At 45.7% G+C, this 22,023-nt stretch overlaps 2 protein-coding genes across 4 annotated transcripts in view; one reads left to right on the top strand and one right to left on the bottom strand.

Moving 5' to 3' along the window:
- LOC132869646 (deleted in malignant brain tumors 1 protein-like) overlaps window positions 1-22,023 on the bottom strand; it is a 364,570-nt gene that overhangs the window by 230,377 nt on the left and 112,170 nt on the right. The window lies entirely within an intron of this gene.
- On the top strand, window positions 8,094-21,776 carry LOC132870178 (myeloid cell surface antigen CD33-like). 3 transcript variants are annotated; one of them, XM_060903762.1, is made up of 9 exons: window positions 8,094-8,126; window positions 12,134-12,201; window positions 12,423-12,788; window positions 12,927-13,250; window positions 20,550-20,834; window positions 20,906-21,005; window positions 21,210-21,228; window positions 21,317-21,401; window positions 21,524-21,776. In XM_060903762.1, the coding sequence occupies exons 2-9, from the start codon at window positions 12,156-12,158 to the stop codon at window positions 21,547-21,549; spliced, it is 1,251 nt and encodes a 416-aa protein (XP_060759745.1). In that variant the 5' UTR covers window positions 8,094-8,126; window positions 12,134-12,155; the 3' UTR covers window positions 21,550-21,776. The 3 variants fall into 3 exon arrangements, with proteins under 3 accessions (XP_060759745.1, XP_060759747.1, XP_060759746.1); XM_060903763.1 differs by lacking the exon at window positions 8,094-8,126 and adding an exon at window positions 9,091-9,111; XM_060903764.1 differs by lacking the exons at window positions 20,550-20,834; window positions 20,906-21,005; window positions 21,210-21,228; window positions 21,317-21,401; window positions 21,524-21,776 and adding an exon at window positions 16,749-17,368.

Below are 22,023 nucleotides of genomic sequence, written 5' to 3'. Positions count from 1 at the left end.
TTTCTACTTCATGGGCGCAGCCATGTTAGAAGACTTCACACCAATGGCGGCCTCTGATTGTCCAAATGGATATGTCTGCTTTTGAGAAAAATCGGTGATGGCACTTGCTGCGTTTGGAATGAAAGTCCGTAATGCAGTGTGTAAACCAATGGCACATATCATGTTTTGGCCAAAACTGAATATGATATGAGTAAGATATGATAATTGCTGATGGTTTGCTGGTGGGGGTTTCACTTTTTCAAATTTGGCGTTTATCGCATTTTGGAATCAAACTCTTCATATGTACCGTACATGTATCAGATTTCTGTTTCATATTGCGTATATTTTTGTAGGTAATATCCCATTTAACTATTTACTGTGCTATTATACCGATGTTCTGCTTTATTTTAATCAATATTTCATATTCTGTATGAATATTTGAATAAATATTATTTTATAAGGGAATATCTGTAATTTTCTGTATATTGTAGAAATCTGACATTTAGAAATACAGCTATGTGGCAGCGGGGGCGTGGTCAAGCACCGGTCTGTGACAGGAGGGCGGAGTCATGGAAGGTAAGTGGCAGAATGGCTACACCTGAGAGCAATTAACCTGTGTTTGTGTCTTCCCAGTGACCGCGCCCTATATAAGGAGGGAGAGCAGAGAGCAGAGGAGATCCCTGAACGAGACACCTGTCGTGTGTGTGTCTGGTCGCATTATGGTTATGCTGAAAAGTGAACCAATAAATGCTCATTTTGAATCTGATCTCTGTCCTGCCGTCCTCTGTGCTCCACCCACCAGTACTGAACCATTACAGTGGTGCCGAAACCCGGGTTTTGGAGCACAGCAGCCTCACAGCCCCATGGAGTCCTCCCCGTTTGCTGAACTGGTCCACGCCAGGGGCGATTCTAGCATCTGATCTTTGGGGGTGCTTAGCCCCCAGAGCTGACAGAGGCACCTGGCTTGAACGACAGTGTTTCCACGTTTATTCCGCATTTAGACTAGACTTAACTAGACAAAAAGACTAGACTAGACAAGACTAGACTTATGCAATGTTTTAACAGAAGCTGACCCAATAAACTATGATATCTACACATTTACAACCACTGACACAAATATTTACATTATATTTTAAATTAACAAGACCTACTATTGCATTTGTAATGTTGGAGCTATTCATTTTGAACAGTGGTAATTGTTAATTAATGCGTTATTGTGTATTGTGTAATAATAGTGTGTATTATTATGATTTTACATTAGTTTACATTAGTTTATATTTTTTGTTGATAAGCATGATAAGAATGATAAGCAAACGTAAACGCTATGTTACATTAAATAAAATTGACTAACACACAGTGGTCTAGCACTGTAGCACTTGTACAGCTCTGCACAAAAGTATCTCGATATGGATGATAAATGTCGTTTTTATCATTCTGTTCATAGATCAGGGAACATCAATATTGCATTATGCATATTATTGTGTTGTGTTTAACAATTGTAATTCCAGTCCGTACCTTCACATCTCGCTATGCCAGTAATACTCAGGTGCTACTTCGAGTTCCTCATCAGCGTGGAATCCAGTTAAAAAAAACACCATGTCGTAGCAAGCACTCGCGCGGACAGGCAACCCAGTCAGAGGGGACGCAAGGAGGAGAGGGATTTTACTGCTCATAGAACTATCACGTAACAGGTGAATTCAAGAACACACACACGCCCGCGCACACATTCATTGCGCAGTGCGCAAAGGGCACTTATTTCTGAAAATTACGTCCAAAAACAGTGTTTTTGAGGGTGCTGAGCTAGGGGGTGCTGACCCCGTTTTTGGGGGTGCTTGAGCACCCCCAAAAATAGGCTAAACACGCCCCTGGTCCACGCCCTCGCCATGGCCCAGCAAAGCCAGCACCAGGTGCTACTCACCCTCCGAAAGGAGCAAGAAGAGTGGTTCGAGGCCCTGGTGTTGGCCCAACAAGAAGATCGACAGGCGTTCCGGCACCTCCTCACGTTGGCGGGGTCCACCAGCGCTCCTACCGCGGGCCCGTCTCCCCTCACTGTCACCAAGATGGGCACACAGGATGACCCCGAGGCGTTCCTCACGTTATTTGAACAGGTCGCCGAAGCCTCGGGGTGGCCGGCGGAGCAGCGCGTGGCAGGTCTTCTCCCCCTGCTAACGGGAGAGGCACAGCTGGCCGCGCTACAGCTCCCCGCTGACCGCCGGCTGGCCTATGCGGACCTCCGCCGGGCCGTCCTCCAGCGCGTGGGGCGCACCCCGGAACAACAGCGCCAGCACTTCCGCGTGCAGGGGTTGGAGGAAGTCGGCCAGCCGTTCGCGTTCGGCCAGCAGCTCCGGGACGCCTGCTGGCGGTGGCTGAGGGCCAACGATCACGACACCGAGGGAATCGTCGACCAGGTGGTACTGGAACAGTTCATCGCCCAATTACCAGCAGGAACCGCGGAGTGGGTCCAGTGCGACCGCCCGGCGTCGCTGGATCAGGCAGTCGAGCTGGCGGAGGATCATCTGGCGGCTGTCCCGGTGGCAGGACAGCAGATGGCATCATCTCTTCTCTCCTCTTCTCTCTCTCTCTCTCCCCCTCCTCCTGTGTCCCGCCCTCGCCCCATTCCCCCACCGCGGAGGCGGGGGCCGGCACCACCCTAGCCGGCCCGCCGCCCCCGCGGTGCCCTCCCGTTTCTCCCTTCTGTGTCTGTCTCTCCCCCACCTCAGGTGAGTGAGCCCCAGATCACTGGTGCAGAGGGAAAGCCCGGGCCGGTTTGCTGGCGCTGCGGGGAGCCGGGCCACCTTCAACAGCAGTGCACAGCAATGGAAGTGGGCGCGGTGGTTTGGATCCCCGACGCACCAGAGGCCGCCCTCGATCGGGCTGGAGCGTATCGCATACCGGTGAGTATCCAAGGGGCTACATATCAGGCATTGGTGGATTCTGGTTGTAATCAGACCTCAATTCGCCAAAGCCTGGTTCAAAACGAGGCATTGGGGGGAGCACAAGGGGTGAAGGTGTTGTGTGTGCACGGGGATGTTCACCGCTACCCTTTGGTGTCGGTCCACATTATTTTCAGAGGGGAAAAATTTATAGTGAAGGCGGCGGTTAATCCTCGCCTTACCCACTCTTTGATTTTGGGGACTGATTGGCCGGGATTTCGGGGTTTAATGACGCGCCTAGTAGAGAGTGGGTCCTGCCATTTGACAGGGGGAGGTCCCGGTGTCGCTTTGGTGGGAGCAGCTGTCACAGAGCCGTCTACGTCATCTCCGTGTCAGAGTGAGGAGCTGCCGGCTCCTCCTCTCTCTCTTGGGGAATTCCTCGCGGATTTCCCATTAGAGCAGTCGCGAGACGAGACTCTGCGGCTTGCGTTTGACCAAGTGAGAGTAATCGATGGTCAAACGCTCCAGCCGAACGCCACCCCGTCCTTCCCCTACTTCGCGATTATGAAGGATAGATTATACCGAGTGACGCAGGACATTCAAACTAAGGAGCGAGTCACACAGCTTTTAATTCCGAAGAGCCGCCGGGAATTGGTATTCCAGGCGGCTCACTTTAATCCCATGGCTGGACACTTAGGGCAGGATAAAACACTAGCCCGAATAATGGCCCGATTCTATTGGCCGGGGATTCGCGGCGATGTCCGTAGGTGGTGTACGGCATGCCGCGAATGCCAGTTAGTAAACCCAGCGGCCATTCCAAAAGCGCCTTTGCGCCCTCTACCATTAATCGAGACCCCGTTTGAGAGAATTGGGATGGATCTCGTCGGGCCATTAGATCGGTCAGCACGAGGGTACCGCTTTATATTAGTTCTGATGGACTATGCAACGCGATACCCGGAAGCAGTGCCTCTGCGCAATATCTCAGCACGCAGTATTGCAGAGGCACTCTTCCGCGTCATCTCCCGAGTTGGAATCCCGAAAGAGATTCTGACTGATCAAGGCACTACGTTTATGTCACAAACACTGCGCAAACTGTATGGGTTACTGGGGATTAAGCCGATCCGCACCAGCGTGTATCACCCACAAACGGACGGTTTAGTGGAACGGTTCAACCGCACCCTCAAAAATATTATTAAGAAATTCGTAAGTGAGGACGCACGTAATTGGGATAAGTGGCTCGAACCCTTGCTGTTCTCGGTGCAAGAGGTCCCCCAAGCCTCCACGGGGTTCTCCCCGTTCGAATTATTATATGGGCGTAAGCCGCGCGGCATTCTGGACGTGCTGCGGGAAAATTGGGAGGAGGGACCTTCACAAAGTAAGAACAAAATTCAGTACGTTATGGACCTGCGCGCAAAACTCCACACGCTCACCCACCTAACTCAGGAGAATTTGCGGCAGGCCCAGGAACGGCAAGCCCGCCTGTACAACAAGGGTACGCGCCTTAGAGAGTTCACACCGGGAGATAAGGTTCTCGTACTGTTGCCCACGTTGAGCTCCAAATTGATCGCCAAGTGGCAAGGACCCTTTGAGGTCACACGGCGAGTCGGGGATGTCGACTATGAGGTGAGGCGAACGGACAGGGGTGGGGCGCTACAGATTTACCACCTCAACCTACTTAAACTCTGGAACGAGGAGGTCCCCGTGGCATTGGTGTCGGTGGTTCTGGAGAGGGCGGAGCTGGGGCCGGAGGTTCAAAAAGGGACATTGGCATCACGTACCTCTCCGGTCCCCTGTGGAGACCACCTCTCCCCGACCCAACTCACGGAGGTTGCCCAGTTGCAGACCGAGTTTTCGGATGTGTTCTCGCCCCTGCCCAGTCGCACTAACCTCATAGAGCACCACATAGAGATGCCCCCGGGGGTGGTAGTGCATAGCCGCCCTTACAGGCTACCCGAACACAAAAAAAAGGTGGTTTGGGAAGAACTTCAGACCATGCTCGAAATGGGCATCGTCGAGGAGTCCCACAGTGACTGGAGCAGCCTGGTGGTCTTGGTACCCAAGGCCGACGGGTCGGTCCGGTTCTGTGTGGACTATAGAAAAGTCAACGCGGTGTCTAAATTCGATGCATACCCAATGCCTCGTATTGATGAGTTGCTCGATCGACTCGGCACTGCTCGCTTTTATTCGACGCTGGATTTGACGAAGGGATATTGGCAGATCCCCTTGACTCCACTATCCCGAGAAAAAACGGCCTTTTCCACACCGTTTGGTTTACACCAATTCGTCACCCTTCCGTTTGGGCTGTTTGGGGCGCCCGCTACGTTTCAGCGGCTGATGGACAGAGTCCTCCACCCTCACGCCATGTACGCGGTCGCATATTTAGATGATATCATCATCTATAGTAATGACTGGCAGCGGCACCTCGAACATCTGAGGGCCATCCTTAGGTCGCTGAGGCGAGCGGGGCTCACAGCCAACCCAAAGAAGTGTGCGATTGGGCGGGTGGAAGTACGGTATCTGGGCTTCCACTTGGGCAACGGGCAGGTGCGTCCCCAAATTAATAAGACTGCAGCAATTGCGGCCTGCCCGAGGCCCAAGACCAAAAAGGGGGTGAGACAGTTCCTGGGGCTGGCTGGCTATTATCGTAGGTTTATACCTAAGTATTCGGACGTCACCAGCCCGCTGACTGATCTCACTAAAAAGGGGGCACCAGACCTGGTCCAGTGGACGGAGCAGTGCTAGCGGGCTTTCTCAGAGGTAAAGGCTGCACTGTGTGGGGGGCCACTTCTACACTCCCCTGACTTTTCTCTCCCTTTTATGTTGCAGACCGATGCGTCGGACAGAGGGCTGGGGGCAGTTTTGTCCCAGGAGGTGGAGGGGGAGGACCGCCCTGTCCTGTATATCAGCAGGAAGCTGTCGGTGCGTGAGGGGCGCTACAGCACCATAAAGAAAGAGTGTTTGGCCATCAAGTGGGCAGTTCTCGCCCTCCGGTACTACCTGCTGGGGCGCCCTTTCACCCTCTGTTCGGACCACGCGCCCCTCCAGTGGCTCCACCGCATGAAAGATGCCAACGCGCGGATCACCCGTTGGTATCTGGCGCTCCAACCCTTTAATTTCAAGGTGGTCCACAGGCCGGGGGCGCAGATGGTCGTGGCGGACTTCCTCTCCCATCAAGGGGGGGGGGGGGGGGGGGGGGAGTCGGCTGCAGGCCGGACGGCCGTCCAGCCTAAGTTGGGCGGTGGGGGTATGTGGCAGCGGGGGCGTGGTCAAGCACCGGTCTGTGACAGGAGGGTGGAGTCAGGGAAGGTAAGTGGCAGAATTGCTACACCTGAGAGCAATTAACCTGTGTTTGTGTCTTCCCAGTGACCGCGCCCTATATAAGGAGGGAGAGCAGAGAGCAGAGGAGATCCCTGAATGAGACACCTGTCATGTGTGTGTCTGGTCGCGTTATGGTTATGCTGAAAAGTGAACCAATAAATGCTCATTTTGAATCTGATCTCTGTCCTGCCGTCCTCTGTGCTCCACCCACCAGTACTGAACCGTTACAAGCAGATATATTAAATATGCCTTTATCTTAAAAACTTGAGGTCCAGGAAATTTTTGGAAAGCATTTTTGAAACCAGCTCCCTCAAACTTGGCTATCGAGCTAGTTTTAAATGAAATAGCAGAAACATTTTTTTTTATGTGCAGGGCGGTGTTATCAAAATGAGGTTCAAATAAGGGACTGGAGTTAATAAGGTTTGGTTGCAGTGGGTTCCTCCGGGTGCTCCAGTTTCCTCCCACAGTTCAAAGCTGTGCAGATCCAGTAAAATACCCAGCCATTGGGGTTGCACAAGCCAGTGTATAATTAGTGCAAGTCCCAAGCCTGGATAAATTGGGGAGGATTGCGTCAGGAAGGGTATCCAGTGTAAAACCTACACCAAATCAAATATGTGGAATAGATCTGATGTGGAGAAGGCTAATGAAGAGCAGTCAGAAGATGAAGAAGAAGAAGGGAGAAGAAGAAGAAGAAGTTACAGCATGAGAAGCAGTGAAAGACCTGGGCTTGCATTGCCATGTACTGCTGCACATGATGTAACTGAAAGTTTATCCAGAGTTACGACATAATCAGGAAGCTGCCTGGCGTCACAGTAGATGAACTTCTGTCTTGTGAGAATTAGGCCATGTACACACGTAGCCGGGTATTTTTAAAACCGAACATCCCCCCCCCCCCCCCCCTCCGTTTATAAAAATGTTTTATCCACACCACCTCGTCTTCGAAAAAAATCCCTTCCACACATAACCGAACATCTGCGTTTTCAATCACATTCATAAGCATTCCAAACCTGTAGATGGCATTATTTCCCCAAATCCTACCCCCTAATCACATCAGAATAGCCCTCTGTTGGCGTCACTTCCGCCAAAACATAAAACATGGCGCCAAGCTCGTTCGTCTGGACAGACTCGGATTCAGAATTGCTTCTAAACACAATTTTGGAGTATAAACTTCAAAAGACGCAAGAAAACGTTGATTGGGAATCTTGTCAGTAGTTGGGCTTCTAAAATTAAACATGTAAATAGCACCTGCACAATAATTAACGCTTTCAAGGCACTACTCCGATCCATTACTCTTTGTCCATGCTTAATCTGGCTTCTGCAGTAAACAAAGGTCGCACGTTTGACGTCAGGGCAGATTTGTTGTAATTTTTTTGGCGCAGATTGTGACGTTCTAAAACGCAAAACTCCGGTTATCTCTGTCTACACAAAAAGGCATACACAAAGTTTTCAAAAATCTTCACTTTCCCCGGAGTTTTTTTAAATATTCGTTTTTGATGTGTTTTCATGTGGATGACAGGCCAAAACGTAGAAAAATATCTTCGATTTAGCAGATACCCGGCTATGTGTGGACAGGGTCTTAATCAAGAGGAAGTGAATGTGTGGTCACCTCGCCCAATCATTACAAAAATCACCTTTCACCTCTGAAAGTGTTTGATCTGTCACATTTGTCCATTTCACATGAACATGGTGTTTAGTGACTGAATATTAAAACTGTCCCCCAGCGACACACACAAATGCATCAGCACTAGCACTGTGTTCACGCTTCGACAAATTTAATCTGGTGTGTGAGTTTAATCGTGTGATTTCTCAGAACTTTTTAAATAAGACACAAACACAAACTTCCTGTTTGTTAGTGTGCGACACTCAGGCTGGTGAGAGTGAGAGGCAGTGAAACTGTTACTGTAAATGTGATGTTCATCACTTCAGCTCGAGAACTGGAGACGCGAACACACTCGGGTAAGAACCACTCTATCTGGAACAGGAACAGTTGAGTTGATGAGATTCAGCTGGAAAATATTGCATTATTTTACTGAAGGAAAATAAAACTGTCATTTTATCAACATCAATTTATCAGCTGCAGCAACAGCATCCAAACTTTTTAACTTCAGATTGACTTTTTTCTGCAGTAGATATTAAATATGAACATGTTTTTACATTCTTCATCAAATGCTTCACTTGCAATACAGTCGCTGGTTTTTTTTTAGCTTTTTATTTATTTATATTTTTATTTTGCAAGCATATTTCATTTCTGTTGCTGTGTCTGAGTTTGGACGGAGACTTCGTTGCTCAACATATTTGCGAACAGATGAGTGTGTGCTAATGACACTGCACAACCAGGCCATGCAGATTTATCTGAATGGAACAGAAGAAGCTGCAATGAACATTGTGCTGTTGGAGTGTAACAGACAGGAAGTCCAACATTTTAATATGAACACCCTGACTTCTGTGGTGAAGTGACATGTGCTCCACATTGAACTAAAGTTCTGTAGCTCATCTTTGAGGCAGGAACAGGGGCCTTGTGCCATGCAGCTCGATATAGCAGCGCGACAACTAACAATGTCATCAGAGAGATTTTTACAGGACCAACTTTAAGATGTAAAAGCGTCCAGGTCAATGTTGATGCTGTAGAAAATGAGAGGATTTTGCAGGCAGCTGTGAAGAAAAGACTGTGGCGTTGTGTTACTCCCTGAATACAGTGTGTTTATAATCCGTCAGCTTTTGTAGCTTTTATTCATCTGTTGGAAACAAGAGAAATGATCCAAAGAGTTTCTAATCATGGACGGAGCTTTAATGTCACTGGAGTTTTGAGTGATTTTTACCATGTAGTTTATAACACTATTAACATCCAGCACATGGAGATTGTGTAACTCACACACAGCTCAGACACACTTCAGAGTGGACTGCAATCATATACACTTCCTGTGTGTGAGGCTCAGGCATGGTGAGTGTGAGCAGAAGTGTGTGTGTGTGTGTGTGTGTGTGTGTGTGTGCGTGTGGTTAACATGCTGAAAAACGCAATGACATTTCTGTTTGAGGACAGTCGACTCAAATACACTATTTACTGAGCTGATAGTGATGAGGGGATTTAAATGTTCCATTTCAATTCAGTTCAGTTTGAGTTTTGTGCGTGAAGCGGAGCTCCGTACTTCAGAGAATATGGAAAAGCATCGACCTGATTTTTGATGGGCTTTGACCATACGACCTCCGTCCATACAAACGTGTTGCACCACAGGGAACCCGAACGGAAGTTCAAGGCAACGTATCTCATAAACACTTGACCATCAGAAAACAAAATCTGTATCTTTATTTCCATCAGATAGATGGGTTTTTATCCAGGACTTACTTTTAATTTGATTTTTAAAAAATAACTTGGGATGATTTACTCACATATTTACAGAAAATATTAATGACGGTTTCATATAAAACGAGTTAAAACAGTTTTATTCGTCCACTCGCTTGTTGGACAGGTGACAGTTTGTGTCATATAAAGGCGAGAGACAGATGTAATCGCAGGAAGAGTTTTACTGAAAACATGCTCGCAAACAGATCCAAAACGGAGACAAAGGCCGAGTGGAAAAGCAGGCAGTGGTGGAGTGAGACACAGACAGGATATCAGAGGGATACAATACTCCCAGTCCAAAAACACAAACAGGATCAAAACCAGAAAAGTGACACACAGTACAAGGCTTTCACAAAGTCTGTGTGTTACTGAGAATCCTTATATAAATGTCTGTGCTGTGAGTGAGCCCTGATCAGGAACAGGTGCATGGGGATTAGTCCGAATGGTGCTGTGTGTGTTGTAGCTCCTATTGTTCTATTCAGGTTGAGTTTGTGCCCTTGTAAATATTTTGCTCATAAACTCATCAGGAGCTCCACTTTTAGGCACTGACTAAATATCTATATGATTTGTATGTCTGCAAATGGCTTTTACTGTGTGCAGTGGCTCAGGGGCCACTGTTGGGCCCTTGAGCGCACCCCTTAACCCTCTCTGCTCCAGGGGGCGCTGTATCATGGCTGACCCTGCGCTCTGACCCAAACTTCCTAACAAGCTGGAATATGTGAAGAAAAGGATTCAAAGAAATCCCCAACCGCAATAAATCCATGCATGTTGAGTGAAGCTGCTCAGCTGAGAGCTGGAGAACTCACAGACTGCAGAACTCACAGACTGGGGAACTCACAGACTGGGGAACTCACAGACTGCGGAACGCACAGACTGGGGAACTCACAGACTGCAGAACTCACAGACTGCGGAACTCACAGACTGGGGAACACACAGACTGGGGAACTCACAGACTGGAGAACTCACAGACTGGGGAACTCACAGACTGGGGAACTCACAGACTGCAGAACTCACAGACTGGGGAACTCACAGACTGGGGACACACAGACTGCAGAACTCACAGACTGGAGAACTCACAGACTGGGGAACTCACAGACTGGAGAACTCACAAACTGGAGAACTCACAGACTGCGGAACTCACAGACTGGGGAACTCACAGACTGCAGAACTCACAGACTGGGGAACTCACAGACTGGGGAACGCACAGACTGGGGAACTCACAGACTGGAGAACTCACAGACTGGGGAACTCACAGACTGCAGAACTCACAGACTGGGGAACTCACAGACTGCAGAACTCACAGACTGGGGAACTCACAGACTGGGGACACACAGACTGCAGAACTCACAGACTGGAGAACTCACAGACTGGGGAACTCACAGACTGGAGAACTCACAAACTGGAGAACTCACAGACTGCGGAACTCACAGACTGCAGAACTCACAGACTGGGGAACTCACAGACTGGGGAACGCACAGACTGGGGAACTCACAGACTGGAGAACTCACAGACTGGGGAACTCACAGACTGGGGAACGCACAGACTGGGGAACTCACAGACTGGAGAACTCACAGACTGGGGAACTCACAGACTGGGGAACTCACAGACTGCAGAACTCACAGACTGGGGAACTCACAGACTGGGGAACGCACAGACTGGGGAACTCACAGACTGGAGAACTCACAGACTGGGGAACTCACAGACTGGGGACACACAAAACTCTTTTCTCTTTGAAGTGTCTTCAGAAAATTTTACTTCTTCATACACCCTCAATTATATTTTGATATTCAAATGATCATGATGATTAAATGAATATGCAAATTCGTCTGTGACATCATCAAATGACATCTATCAGGTTTTTGTGCTTGCTTTAGCTACGTTGCTCTGGAGTGTCCAACACTGTAGAACAGTAATGTACAGTCCGTATCGTTCCTGTCACTGACACGTTGCATTTTCTGCCATGATGCAACTGAACACTGCTGACTTTGTTGTGAGATCACATGACCCCACAGGAAGTTCATTTCATTTCTGTGAAGTGACAGAAAACTGGAGCTTTGTTGTATCTACAGAAACCCACAAACTCTTTCTCCATGAAGCACGATGTGAAGACTCTGAGACACTTTGCTTTCACAATGCACAAACATGAAGTGTGTTCAGACCATCTCTAAAACCCTGAAGAGCTGAGAGGAATAAACATCATCTCTAAATACAGAGAGGTTCTCAGATGTCCTGTTTCTCTGTGGGTTCCTCTGACTTTCACTTCTCTAATCTTCATCTCTCTGCGTCTCATGAATATTAAAGTCACCCTGAATAAATGAGCTGAGAGGAAAAACTATTTTCACATGTCTGAAGCTCAGTGGAGAAAAACAGCAGCAAACTGAAAAGAGAGTCAATAAAAGAATAAATAATGAAACTGAGCCCTGAACAAAACTCAGATCTGATGATAAATTACATCAGGAACGTTTGGGAACATTGAGACGAAACATGATTCATTTCAGACTCAATCTGTACTTCATCAACTGATCCACATTACTCTGATTTCAAATTCACACACTGATCCGTGTGTGTGTGTGTGTGTGTGTGTGTGTGTGTGTGTGTGTGTGTGTGTGTGTGTGTTCTCCAGGTGATCTTTCCTGAACAGAGAGATGACATCAGCAGAGAAACTCATCCTCTTTTGTTTTCTGTTTGAAGGTTTGTGTAGAATTGATATTTAATGTGTGACCTGATAATGTAAGTGTGTTAAACTCAGGCAGGAACTCAATCAGTTTGGTGTGATTCTGTAACACAACTGCAGTTTGGAGGAAATATTTCTACACACTGTAGATTAATGGTGTGTGTGTGTGTGTGTGTGTGTGTGTGTGTGTGTGTGTGTGTGTGTGTGTGTGTGTGTGTGTGTGTGTGTGTGTTTGCAGCTGTTTTGTGTCAAGATTTCTCCATCACTCTACCAGAGAGTGTAGAAGCTGTGAGAGGACTCTGTGTTCTCATCCCCTGCAGTTTTGAGATTAATGGAGACTATGATGCAGACCTCCAGGGAGATCCTACAGGAATCTGGTTAAAATATGGCATTGATCTTAACAATAACAAAGTCTTGAACTCAAAAGTAACTAAAGGGAACAAGATTGAAGGGAAACTAATAGGAGACCTCCTCATGAAGAACTGCACCACCATCTTCTACAACATCACACAGAGGGACAGAGGAGAATATCACTTTAGAATAGAAGCTTCAGGACGACTGAAATACACTTTCTATTCTCCATCAGTATCTCTAAGAGTGGGAGGTGAGAGCTGCAGCAGTGTGTGTGTGTGTGTGTGTGTGTGTGTGTGTGTGTGTGTACAGTGTAACTGTAATTACACTAATGATGCACTGGAACACATTTAAAACTCATCTCTAATGTGATACTGTGTGTTTATCTCAGACTCTCCAATCAATCCCTCAATAACACTGTATAAGAAGGATCAGGGGGAGGTGGAGGACCAAAATGAGGTGGTGGAGGGAACTTCAGTGAGTCTCATTTGCTCTGCTCCAGCTCCATGCCCCTTTAACCTCCCCACTTTTAGCTGGAACTTCCTGCCTGAGGAGAGAAGACAGGAGCAGAACCACAACACCAGCTTCAGCTCCTCTCAGCTGACCTTCAGCGCTACTCACCTGCATCATGGACTCAATTTCACCTGCACTGCCACCTACCAGCTCCAGAACAACAATAAATCAGCACACAGCTCTCTTACTCTACATGTTCTGTGTAAGTGCTGATTAATCACTTCACATTCCTGCACTTTTAATCATTTTTTTTCACAACTTTATTCATCACACACTTGTGAAATTTCCTCTCTGCATTTAACCCATCTGAAGCAGTGAACACACACATGAGCAATGAGCACACACACAGACCCAGAGCAGTGGGCAGCCATGCTAACAGCGCCTGGGGAACAGTTGAGAGTTAGGTGCCTCGCTCAAGAGCACCTCAGCCCAAGGCCGTCCCATATTAACCTAACCTGCATGTCTTTGGACTGTGGGGGAAACCGGAGCACCCGGAGGAAACCCACACAGACACAGGGAGAACATGCAAACTCCACACAGAAAGGCCCTCGCCGGCCACGGGGCTCGAACCCAGAACCTTCTTGCTGTGAGGCGACCGTACTAACCACTACACCACCGTGCCGCCCATTTATGGAGTCTCTTAAATCCTGTTCTTCCTCCTTTAGATGGTCCTAGAAACACATCAGTATCAGCGTCTCCATCTGCTTCAATACTTTTGGGCAGTTCGGTGTGTCTGCATTGCAGCAGTGATGGAAACCCAGCAGTGCTGAACTACACCTGGTACAGAGAGAACAGAGAGCAGATAGGACCCGGGAACCATCCAGACCCAGCGGCAGAAGCAGCCTAGTAGCTGGGCATTGCACTGGCTGGGGGTGGGCACGCATCGGCGAACCCAATTTTACTAGGGGGGTCCGGGGGCATGCTCCCCCGTAAGAAATTTTTGAAAAAAACACTCTAAAATGGTGTATTTTGAGCTCTTCAGACACCCTGTTCCGCTGCTATATATTGTCCGTCACTGAGTGCATTTGCAGGGAATATTCCATTTCATACGGAATATTGGCAGTATTCCGTTTGCGCACAAGTCATGTTGTAAACTCGTTCCGAATACCCAACACTGAATGTGCAAACGGATGATTGTGATCAATGTTGACAGCAAATTAAGATTGATATTTACAATTAAGAGTGCGCAACAGAAGATTACATCACACTCATACCCCCGTGCCACACTCATCCTCCCTGCACAAAGCCTAACTGCAGTCACTGAATCCCTTCTAAGTGAAACCATGCGCATTAAAAGTTTTATGTCTCAAATCTAGTTTTGTGAAGCATGACAACATTAATCTTTAATACAGATGTGTTTTGTAGGTTAACTGAAACGTCAAAACCAGTTTCTTACCTCCAGTGCTTAGTTTGCAAATCAAACGCCAAGTGCATGACAGCGCAGGGCTGACGAGATGGGCGCAGGCCAAAACGTTAAGAAAACAGTGTGTCATGTATAACTATTTTGTAGCCCATACAGTAGGCTTACTATAATCAACAACTCAAGTATAACTATTATGTAGTGATTAAAAATTCAAGCTCACCCTCAGTAAAGCGGTAGGCGACGATGTGCAACTGCGTGGAATCTTCACAAGACAGCGTCACTCCACTCCTCCCTGAACTTTTTTGTTAAGTCCTTCTCAAATGCCAATTTGATCAAATTGGCCTTGCATGTGTGCAGCATGCTTTGTCTGTGGTCGGTGAAAACGTTCTTCAGAGTGGAAAAGGAGTTCTCGCAGACAGCAGTGCTTGCGCCAAAAGTCAGAGCATGTTTCCATTTCCGTTTAACCCGGATCATTATGAAATAACCAATCAGATGATTACAAATAGTTTTAACACATTTTAAATTAAGGACTTTTTCTTTAATATTATGCCCTTTAAAAAAAAAAAAGAAAAGCATTTAATTGTAGTAGCCTGCAATTTATTTATTTTAAATATTGTATTAAGCTGTTGGCCCTAGCCTATGACAGGGCGGGCGGGCCCACACTAGGGCGGGCCCACATGCCTAAATGGGCGGGCCCGGCCCCCAAAGGCCCGCCCATCGCACCGGGCCCGGAACCATCTCACCTTCAACACCACTGATTCTACATACAGGGGTTTATACTACTGTCGAGCTCAAAACCAGCATAGAGATCACAACTCATCTGTGTTCCTGGATGTTCAGTGTGAGTTCAGTGTTGGAACTTTTCTAATGCTACACCACATGGCTCATATTAACATGGACTCAGTAAATTCTGTTAAACTCAAATCATCCTGTCGTGTTCACCAGCAGTTCACCATTAGGCCATGTTCCTACAGACAGTCCATCACTTAAATAATAAACAACATTTATGAATTAATGTTTGACTTGTGTTAGAAATATACATCGAACTCAGTATTGTAATGATAAAATAGTGAACTTCAAGTGTGATAAAATCTCCTCCATCCCACACTCACATGATAATTTCAGTTTATTATCTCATGGCTTCATTAAGTTGTTGGAAGAGAAACTGTTGGAGCGCAAAATAAAATAAAAAAAGGGGATGGAAGCCCCATCATTAAATTAACCCGGTGATTAATGTGATAACTATAAGTAGAAACATTCCTGCAGTAATATATTATCAATATTAAAGGACTAAATGTAAAATATTTAATCCACTGCACTTCTGAAACAAAACTGGAAATAGGAGGAGTCAAAGGTTAAAGGTCAACTGCCTTTCAGATTTTTAAAGTGTAGGTCATAAAAAGGATTTTCCCTGACATTGAATTATTTTTGTTCAGTGGACCAAAAGCTACTGAATTCGAATCACAAATTTCCAGTTTTATTACGTTTTTAAAAAAATAGAACAATTAATGAGTTTAGAGCCATGTGGCCTGAAATTCTCCGCTATTTTTTTCCTGCTTCACCATGACCCAATTCAAGATACTATGTCATGCAACACGTGGTGGACTTTCCCCGTTCACGCAAGGCATTGTGGGATACAAATTTGAAACAGGAGAGAAAAATGGAGGACGTGAGTGTGCGAATGAAACATGAAAGAGCAACTACAGTAACGGAAAGTGAGAAGAAAAGACGTTATGTTATATACGGAGGAAAGGAAACACAGGACCAAACTAATAAATATCGGCGCTCAGCGAGCACCTCAGTGTGATCAGCTGTTCATTTAGCGACAGAATGATGGAACTGTCAGTGCACGCTCAAAGGGAAACCTGTAGATGGCAGTAATGCAACACTGTGGATGCCAGCTGCCGTAAAACCCAAAAGAAGAAGAAGAAGGTAAACCTGCGCATGTGCACACGGACTTCCTCTGTCTGCTTGACTGCGCCAAGCGAGCGATTTCATGCACATTATTTGCTTTAATCCCCTCAAATTAAATAACTTCCCAGCCACAGAATGGCCTGATATTTTGTGAGATATTACAGAAATAAACAGATATCACAATCACCACATTTCAGATGGAACTAAATTTCACAGATTTTATGAAATCAAAAGGCCGTCTAGCTTTAAACTCATGTATTAACTTTATTACTTCATATCAGACAATAATATTTAATGAATGATCTGAATCTGATATTTTATTAATTTATTATCTGACTCCAGTATTAGCCAGCTGTATTATCTGAATCTAAACAATAACCTTTGAGTTAAAAAAAAGAGGAAAAGGAACAGCTCTCTCTCCAGCTACTTCTGGGAAAAAGGAATGTCTCACTCTCCAGCTACTTCCGGGAAAAAGGAATGTCTCACTCTCCAGCTACTTCCAGGAAAAAGGAATGTCTCACTCTCCAGCTACTTCCAGGAAAAAGGAATGTCTCACTCTCCAGCTACTTCTGGGAAAAAGGAATGTCTCACTCTCCAGCTACTTCTGGGAAAAAGGAATGTCTCACTCTCCAGCTACTTCTGGGAAAAAGGAATGTCTCAGTCTCCAGCTACTTCCAGGCATCACTGGCCAGAAAAGCCCAACAGCATCTATACTTCCTCCTCAAACTGAAGAGAGCAAGAGCCCCGGCCCCCATCATGCACACTTTCTACAGAGGCACCATCGAGAACATCCTGACCAGCTGCATCACTGTGTGGTACGGTGCCTACAGGGCTTAATTTGAGCCGGAACATGACGGAACAAGATCCGGAACCTCTGTCGTCGGATCTGGCAGCTATTTTCATTTCATTCAGTGTTCCGGCAGCTATTTAAATGGATCAGATCACCTCCATGACCATCACAAAGGGAAAAAATTCAAACAATAAATTAAATAAATAAGTAAATAAAAATTTGTTTAGTGTTCGGTTTTGATTTTGATATCTGTTGTTGATTTCTCTCCTATGACATCCACAAAATCTATGCGAAAGGGGAAGGGGGGGGCATGGGGTGTATACTTCCGCTCAATAGAACACCGGGTTTTTTGTAGCCGTTAGCTTGCGCTGTGGGAAAAATGGCAAAAAAACAAGAAAGGTAGGCGGATCGCTGCCCTGAAAAAAAAAAAAAAACGTTACATGTCAACTCGTTATTACTTAAGAAAAGAATTAACCGTGTTACTAGAAAAAGAAAAAATGGTTCACGTCACTTTTTAAAAACCCGTTATTACTGACCCATTACTTGAATCGATTGCACTGATGGCTGCTACTTGAATCCTTGGAATATCGTAAAACTTGAATCCTTAAAATGAATTCTCCAACTTGTTTTATAAACCCTTTATTTCTTAACTATTACTTGAATTGATTGCACTTATGTTTGCTGGCACTGCTTTTAAACTTGAAATACGCTTGAAATCCTAGGCTATGCTTTTAAATACCCTACTTAAATCCTTAAAATGAGTCATTTAACTCATGTCTTGTGTGATCTGATCTCCAATGGTGAAATAAACCGGTTGCGATATGAGTACAGTCTGTTATTTTAGAAGATAAATTTAATATATAATTTAATATATAGCCTAATAAAAATAATATTTTATAACATAATATCACGACAGGGCGGCACGGTGGTGTAGTGGTTAGCGCTGTCGCCTCACAGCAAGAAGGTCCTGGGTTCGAGCCCCAGGGCCGGCGAGGGCCTTTCTGTGCGGAGTTTGCATGTTCTCCCCGTGTCCGCGTGGGTTTCCTCCGGGTGCTCCGGTTTCCCCCACAGTCCAAAGACATGCAGGTTAGGTTAACTGGTGACTCTAAATTGACCGTAGGTGTGAATGTGAGTGTGAATGGTTGTCTGTGTCTATGTGTCAGCCCTGTGATGACCTGGCGACTTGTCCAGGGTGTACCCCGCCTTTCGCCCATAGTCAGCTGGGATAGGCTCCAGCTTGCCTGCGACCCTGTAGAAGGATAAAGCGGCTAGAGATAATGAGATGAGAATATCACGACATATTACTGTCTGTAACTGTTCGTCACTAAAGCGTTTTCTAAGATCATAATGTCTGATATTATTTTTTATTTTTTGCTAAGCGGGGCCACTGCTGGGTCGGTCGACACGTGGTAGGTCTATTGTTCAAATGCGTTCTATGGGCTATGGGGCTGCGTTGTGGGTGCAAGTGCCAGGACCGTTTTATTTATTTACTTTCTTTATAATCTCAGTCAGATACACAAGCAAGATTAAGTCTTTACTCTGCTGTGTTTTATTATGGCCATCAATATATTGAAACCTGTGTTTGATTTGTTAATTGTTGATCCAGTTGTTGCCTTAACGCAGGGGTCTGCAATGGCTCGGGAGCCAGATGTGGCTCTTTTGGTGACTGCATCTGGCTCACAGATTAATCAGCTCACATTGAGATCAAGAAGTACACCTCCATTTAATGAAAAAGTCAGTTAGCTGTCCGCAAAGCAAAGCCTTTTGACAAAGAACATGGCGAAAAGGGAAAAAAGGTGACTGGTCGGCTACCATACATTTCAACAGGAATGGACAGAGGAATTCGCCTTTGTGGGGTGAGAGGGTTCTGCTTTGTGTCTAATAGGCCTAGACAATAACAAGATTGCATCGATGAAACAATGAAATAAAGCGGCACTTCGAAACACGCCAAGCTACATTTGCGTCAAAATATTCAGCGGGGGACAGGAGGAAGACGGCATGTCAAGAGCCTCTTCATTATGAAAAATAATATATTACACTCAAATTGTTGGTCATACATAAACATGCATTTTAGTTGTATTCAGCGTCACTTTTTATATATGGCTCTCACGAAAATGTATTTGAAAATATTTGCCGTTCCGGGACCTCCCACTTCACAAATTAAGCACTGGGCGCCTGCACCGTGTCCTGCTGCAAGTCTCTGCAGCGCATCGTGAGAGCAGCTGAAAGGAGCATTGGTGTCTCTCACCCTTCTCTAATGGATATCTATAACTCCCGCCCCACCCGCAAAGCCATCAGGATTGCAGGTGACCCCACCCACCCATCTCACAGCCTCTTCAGCCTGCTGCCGTCGGGGAGGAGACTGCGGAGTTTCCGGGCCAAAAACCAGCAGGCTCAAGAACAGTTTCTTTCACCAGGCGGTCAGGAGGCTCAACTCCCTCCCTGTTCTGCCCCTCCTCCCCCCTCTGCCCCTTGCCACAGATTCTGCTCGCACACACCCCTGCCCCCCCTTCAGCATCTGACATGTCATCCTCACAGTTCCCCCCCAACAACACACACACACATACATACATCTCATCGTTCATTAACACACTGAACTCAGGGTCCGCACATCTCACTTTACCTCGCTCATTTGCGCTATTCGGCACTACCTCATCTTAACAGCTGCTAGTTTGTTTATACTGCTTATTTCATGTTTCATGTTTACCTGCTATACCTCAAGTGCCCTTGACTGTTTGGTTATTTGAACCAATTTATGTGTGTGTGTGTGTGTGTGTGTGTGTGTGTGTGTGTGTGTGTGTGTGAGTGTTTAGTCTGTGTCTTGTTTTATCTAGTGTTTATACTGTTTATATTGTTTGAGTGTTTAGTCTATGTCTAGTTCCTATCTAGAGTGTTTATACTGTTTATATTGTTGTTGTTTTTTTTTCAATTATTCTATTTTTATTTATTGCATTGCCTGTTTGCACTGTGGGTCAGAGAGGACTGAAATTTCATCTGTGCATAGCATATTTGACAATAAAGTTGACTTGACTTGACTTGAAAAAGGAATGTCTCACTCTCCAGCTACTTCTGGGAAAAAGGAATGTCTCACTCCAGCTGCTTCTGGGAAAAAGGAATGTCTCACTCTCCAGCTACTTCCAGGAAAAAGGAATGTCTCACTCTCCAGCTAATTCCAGATTAAGGGAAAATTTGTGAAATCCAACACACTACAAGAAATGAAAACTTAAAAGTGCTCTCAGCCTGCAGAAGATTCAGACTCAGAAATGCACATCAGCAGCACAGAAGACTCTTTAAACTGGACTGTGGACTTTCATATGGATTCATGGAGTGAAATCGGAATAAGAATGAGGACTGAATAAGACATTAAACCATGTAAATATATGAAACTGATCCTTTAACGATGTCATAAAAGTCAAAGTCTCTCTCTCTCTCAGATGCTCCTCAGATCTCTCCCTTCTCCGGCTGTAACAGCACTCAGGATCTGATCATGTGTTTCTGTGAAGTTCATGGAAATCCGTCTCCTAAACTGGAGTGGCGTCTCTCCGGTCAAACTGTCTCGCCATCTGAGGCCACGCCCATTCGAGAGGAGTCTGTGGGTGCCATGGGTTTAAGAAGCTTTATTACCATCCGTCAATCATATATAGACACACCCACTCTGCAGTGTGTTGGCTCCAACAACCTGGGCATTGACACCAACCTGTTTAATCCCATCATTTCAGGTAGGCAGCAAAACAATATTAAATCTTTCTCTTTTTTCACAGTTTAAACTCACTTTTGTTTGATTTCCCAGAATGTAGACCCACTGCAGGATCTTATCTGGTTCCTGCTGTCTCTGTGCTTCTCCTTCTGTGTGTTGGTGTTATTGGATTTCTCATCTACAAGTTAAAGCAGTAAGAAACACATTAATAATTAGTAAAATACTTTATTTTAATAAAAACTGAAATAAAATAAAGATAAAAGTCACTTCAGAATAGTCAGTAAACAGCAATAAATTCATTTCTTATCATTGAAGAATAAAATATTTTATCACTTTAATACAGAATTCAGTTTGGAACAGAGTAAACAAAATGTTTTTATTAAATAAATTTTTCTAGATTGTCCAGGAAAGTAAAGGTGAGTCCAAAACATTATTATTATTATTATTATTATTATTATTATTATTATTATTATTATTATTGATGGTGATGTTTGTTATGTGAAGATTCTACAGAGAGGAGATACTTATGCTTCTCTCCAGCTCTCTGCTGTACAGAACTCTGAATATGAAACTCTGGCAAATAACAGAGGTGATGTCACATGACTTATTAACAAAAATTATTAACTTTATACATCATTTATTACTTCAGGATTTTAAACATGACCTTTATAAAGAGCTGATGGATGTGTGATTTTCTTTGGTGTGTTGCAGAGAGGAGAGGAACGAAGAGCAGTTGAAAACTGTCATTTATCAGCGATTATAAACAGTTATTGTTATTGATTAAAGAATGACTCATACTATCTCATCTCATCATCTCTAGCCGCTTTATCCTGTTCTACAGGGTCGCAGGCAAGCTGGAGCCTATCCCAGCTGACTACAGGCGAAAGGCGGGGTACACCCTGGACAAGTCGCCAGGTCATCACAGGGCTGACACATAGACACAGACAACCATTCACACTCACATTCACACCTACGCTCAATTTAGAGTCACCAGTTAACCTAACCTGCATGTCTTTGGACTGTGGGGGAAACCGGAGCACCCGGAGGAAACCCACGCGGACACGGGGAGAACATGCAAACTCCACACAGAAAGGCCCTCGCCGGCCATGGGGCTCGAATCGGGACCTTCTTGCTGTGAGGCGACAGCGCTAACCACTACACCACCGTGCTGCCCACTGACTCAAACTATTTTCTGTATATTTACTGGAACA

This window comes from Neoarius graeffei, chromosome 21 (genome assembly GCF_027579695.1).
Source record: "Neoarius graeffei isolate fNeoGra1 chromosome 21, fNeoGra1.pri, whole genome shotgun sequence".
NCBI lineage: Eukaryota > Metazoa > Chordata > Actinopteri > Siluriformes > Ariidae > Neoarius > Neoarius graeffei.
This window is presented reverse-complemented; position numbering and strand designations above follow the sequence as displayed.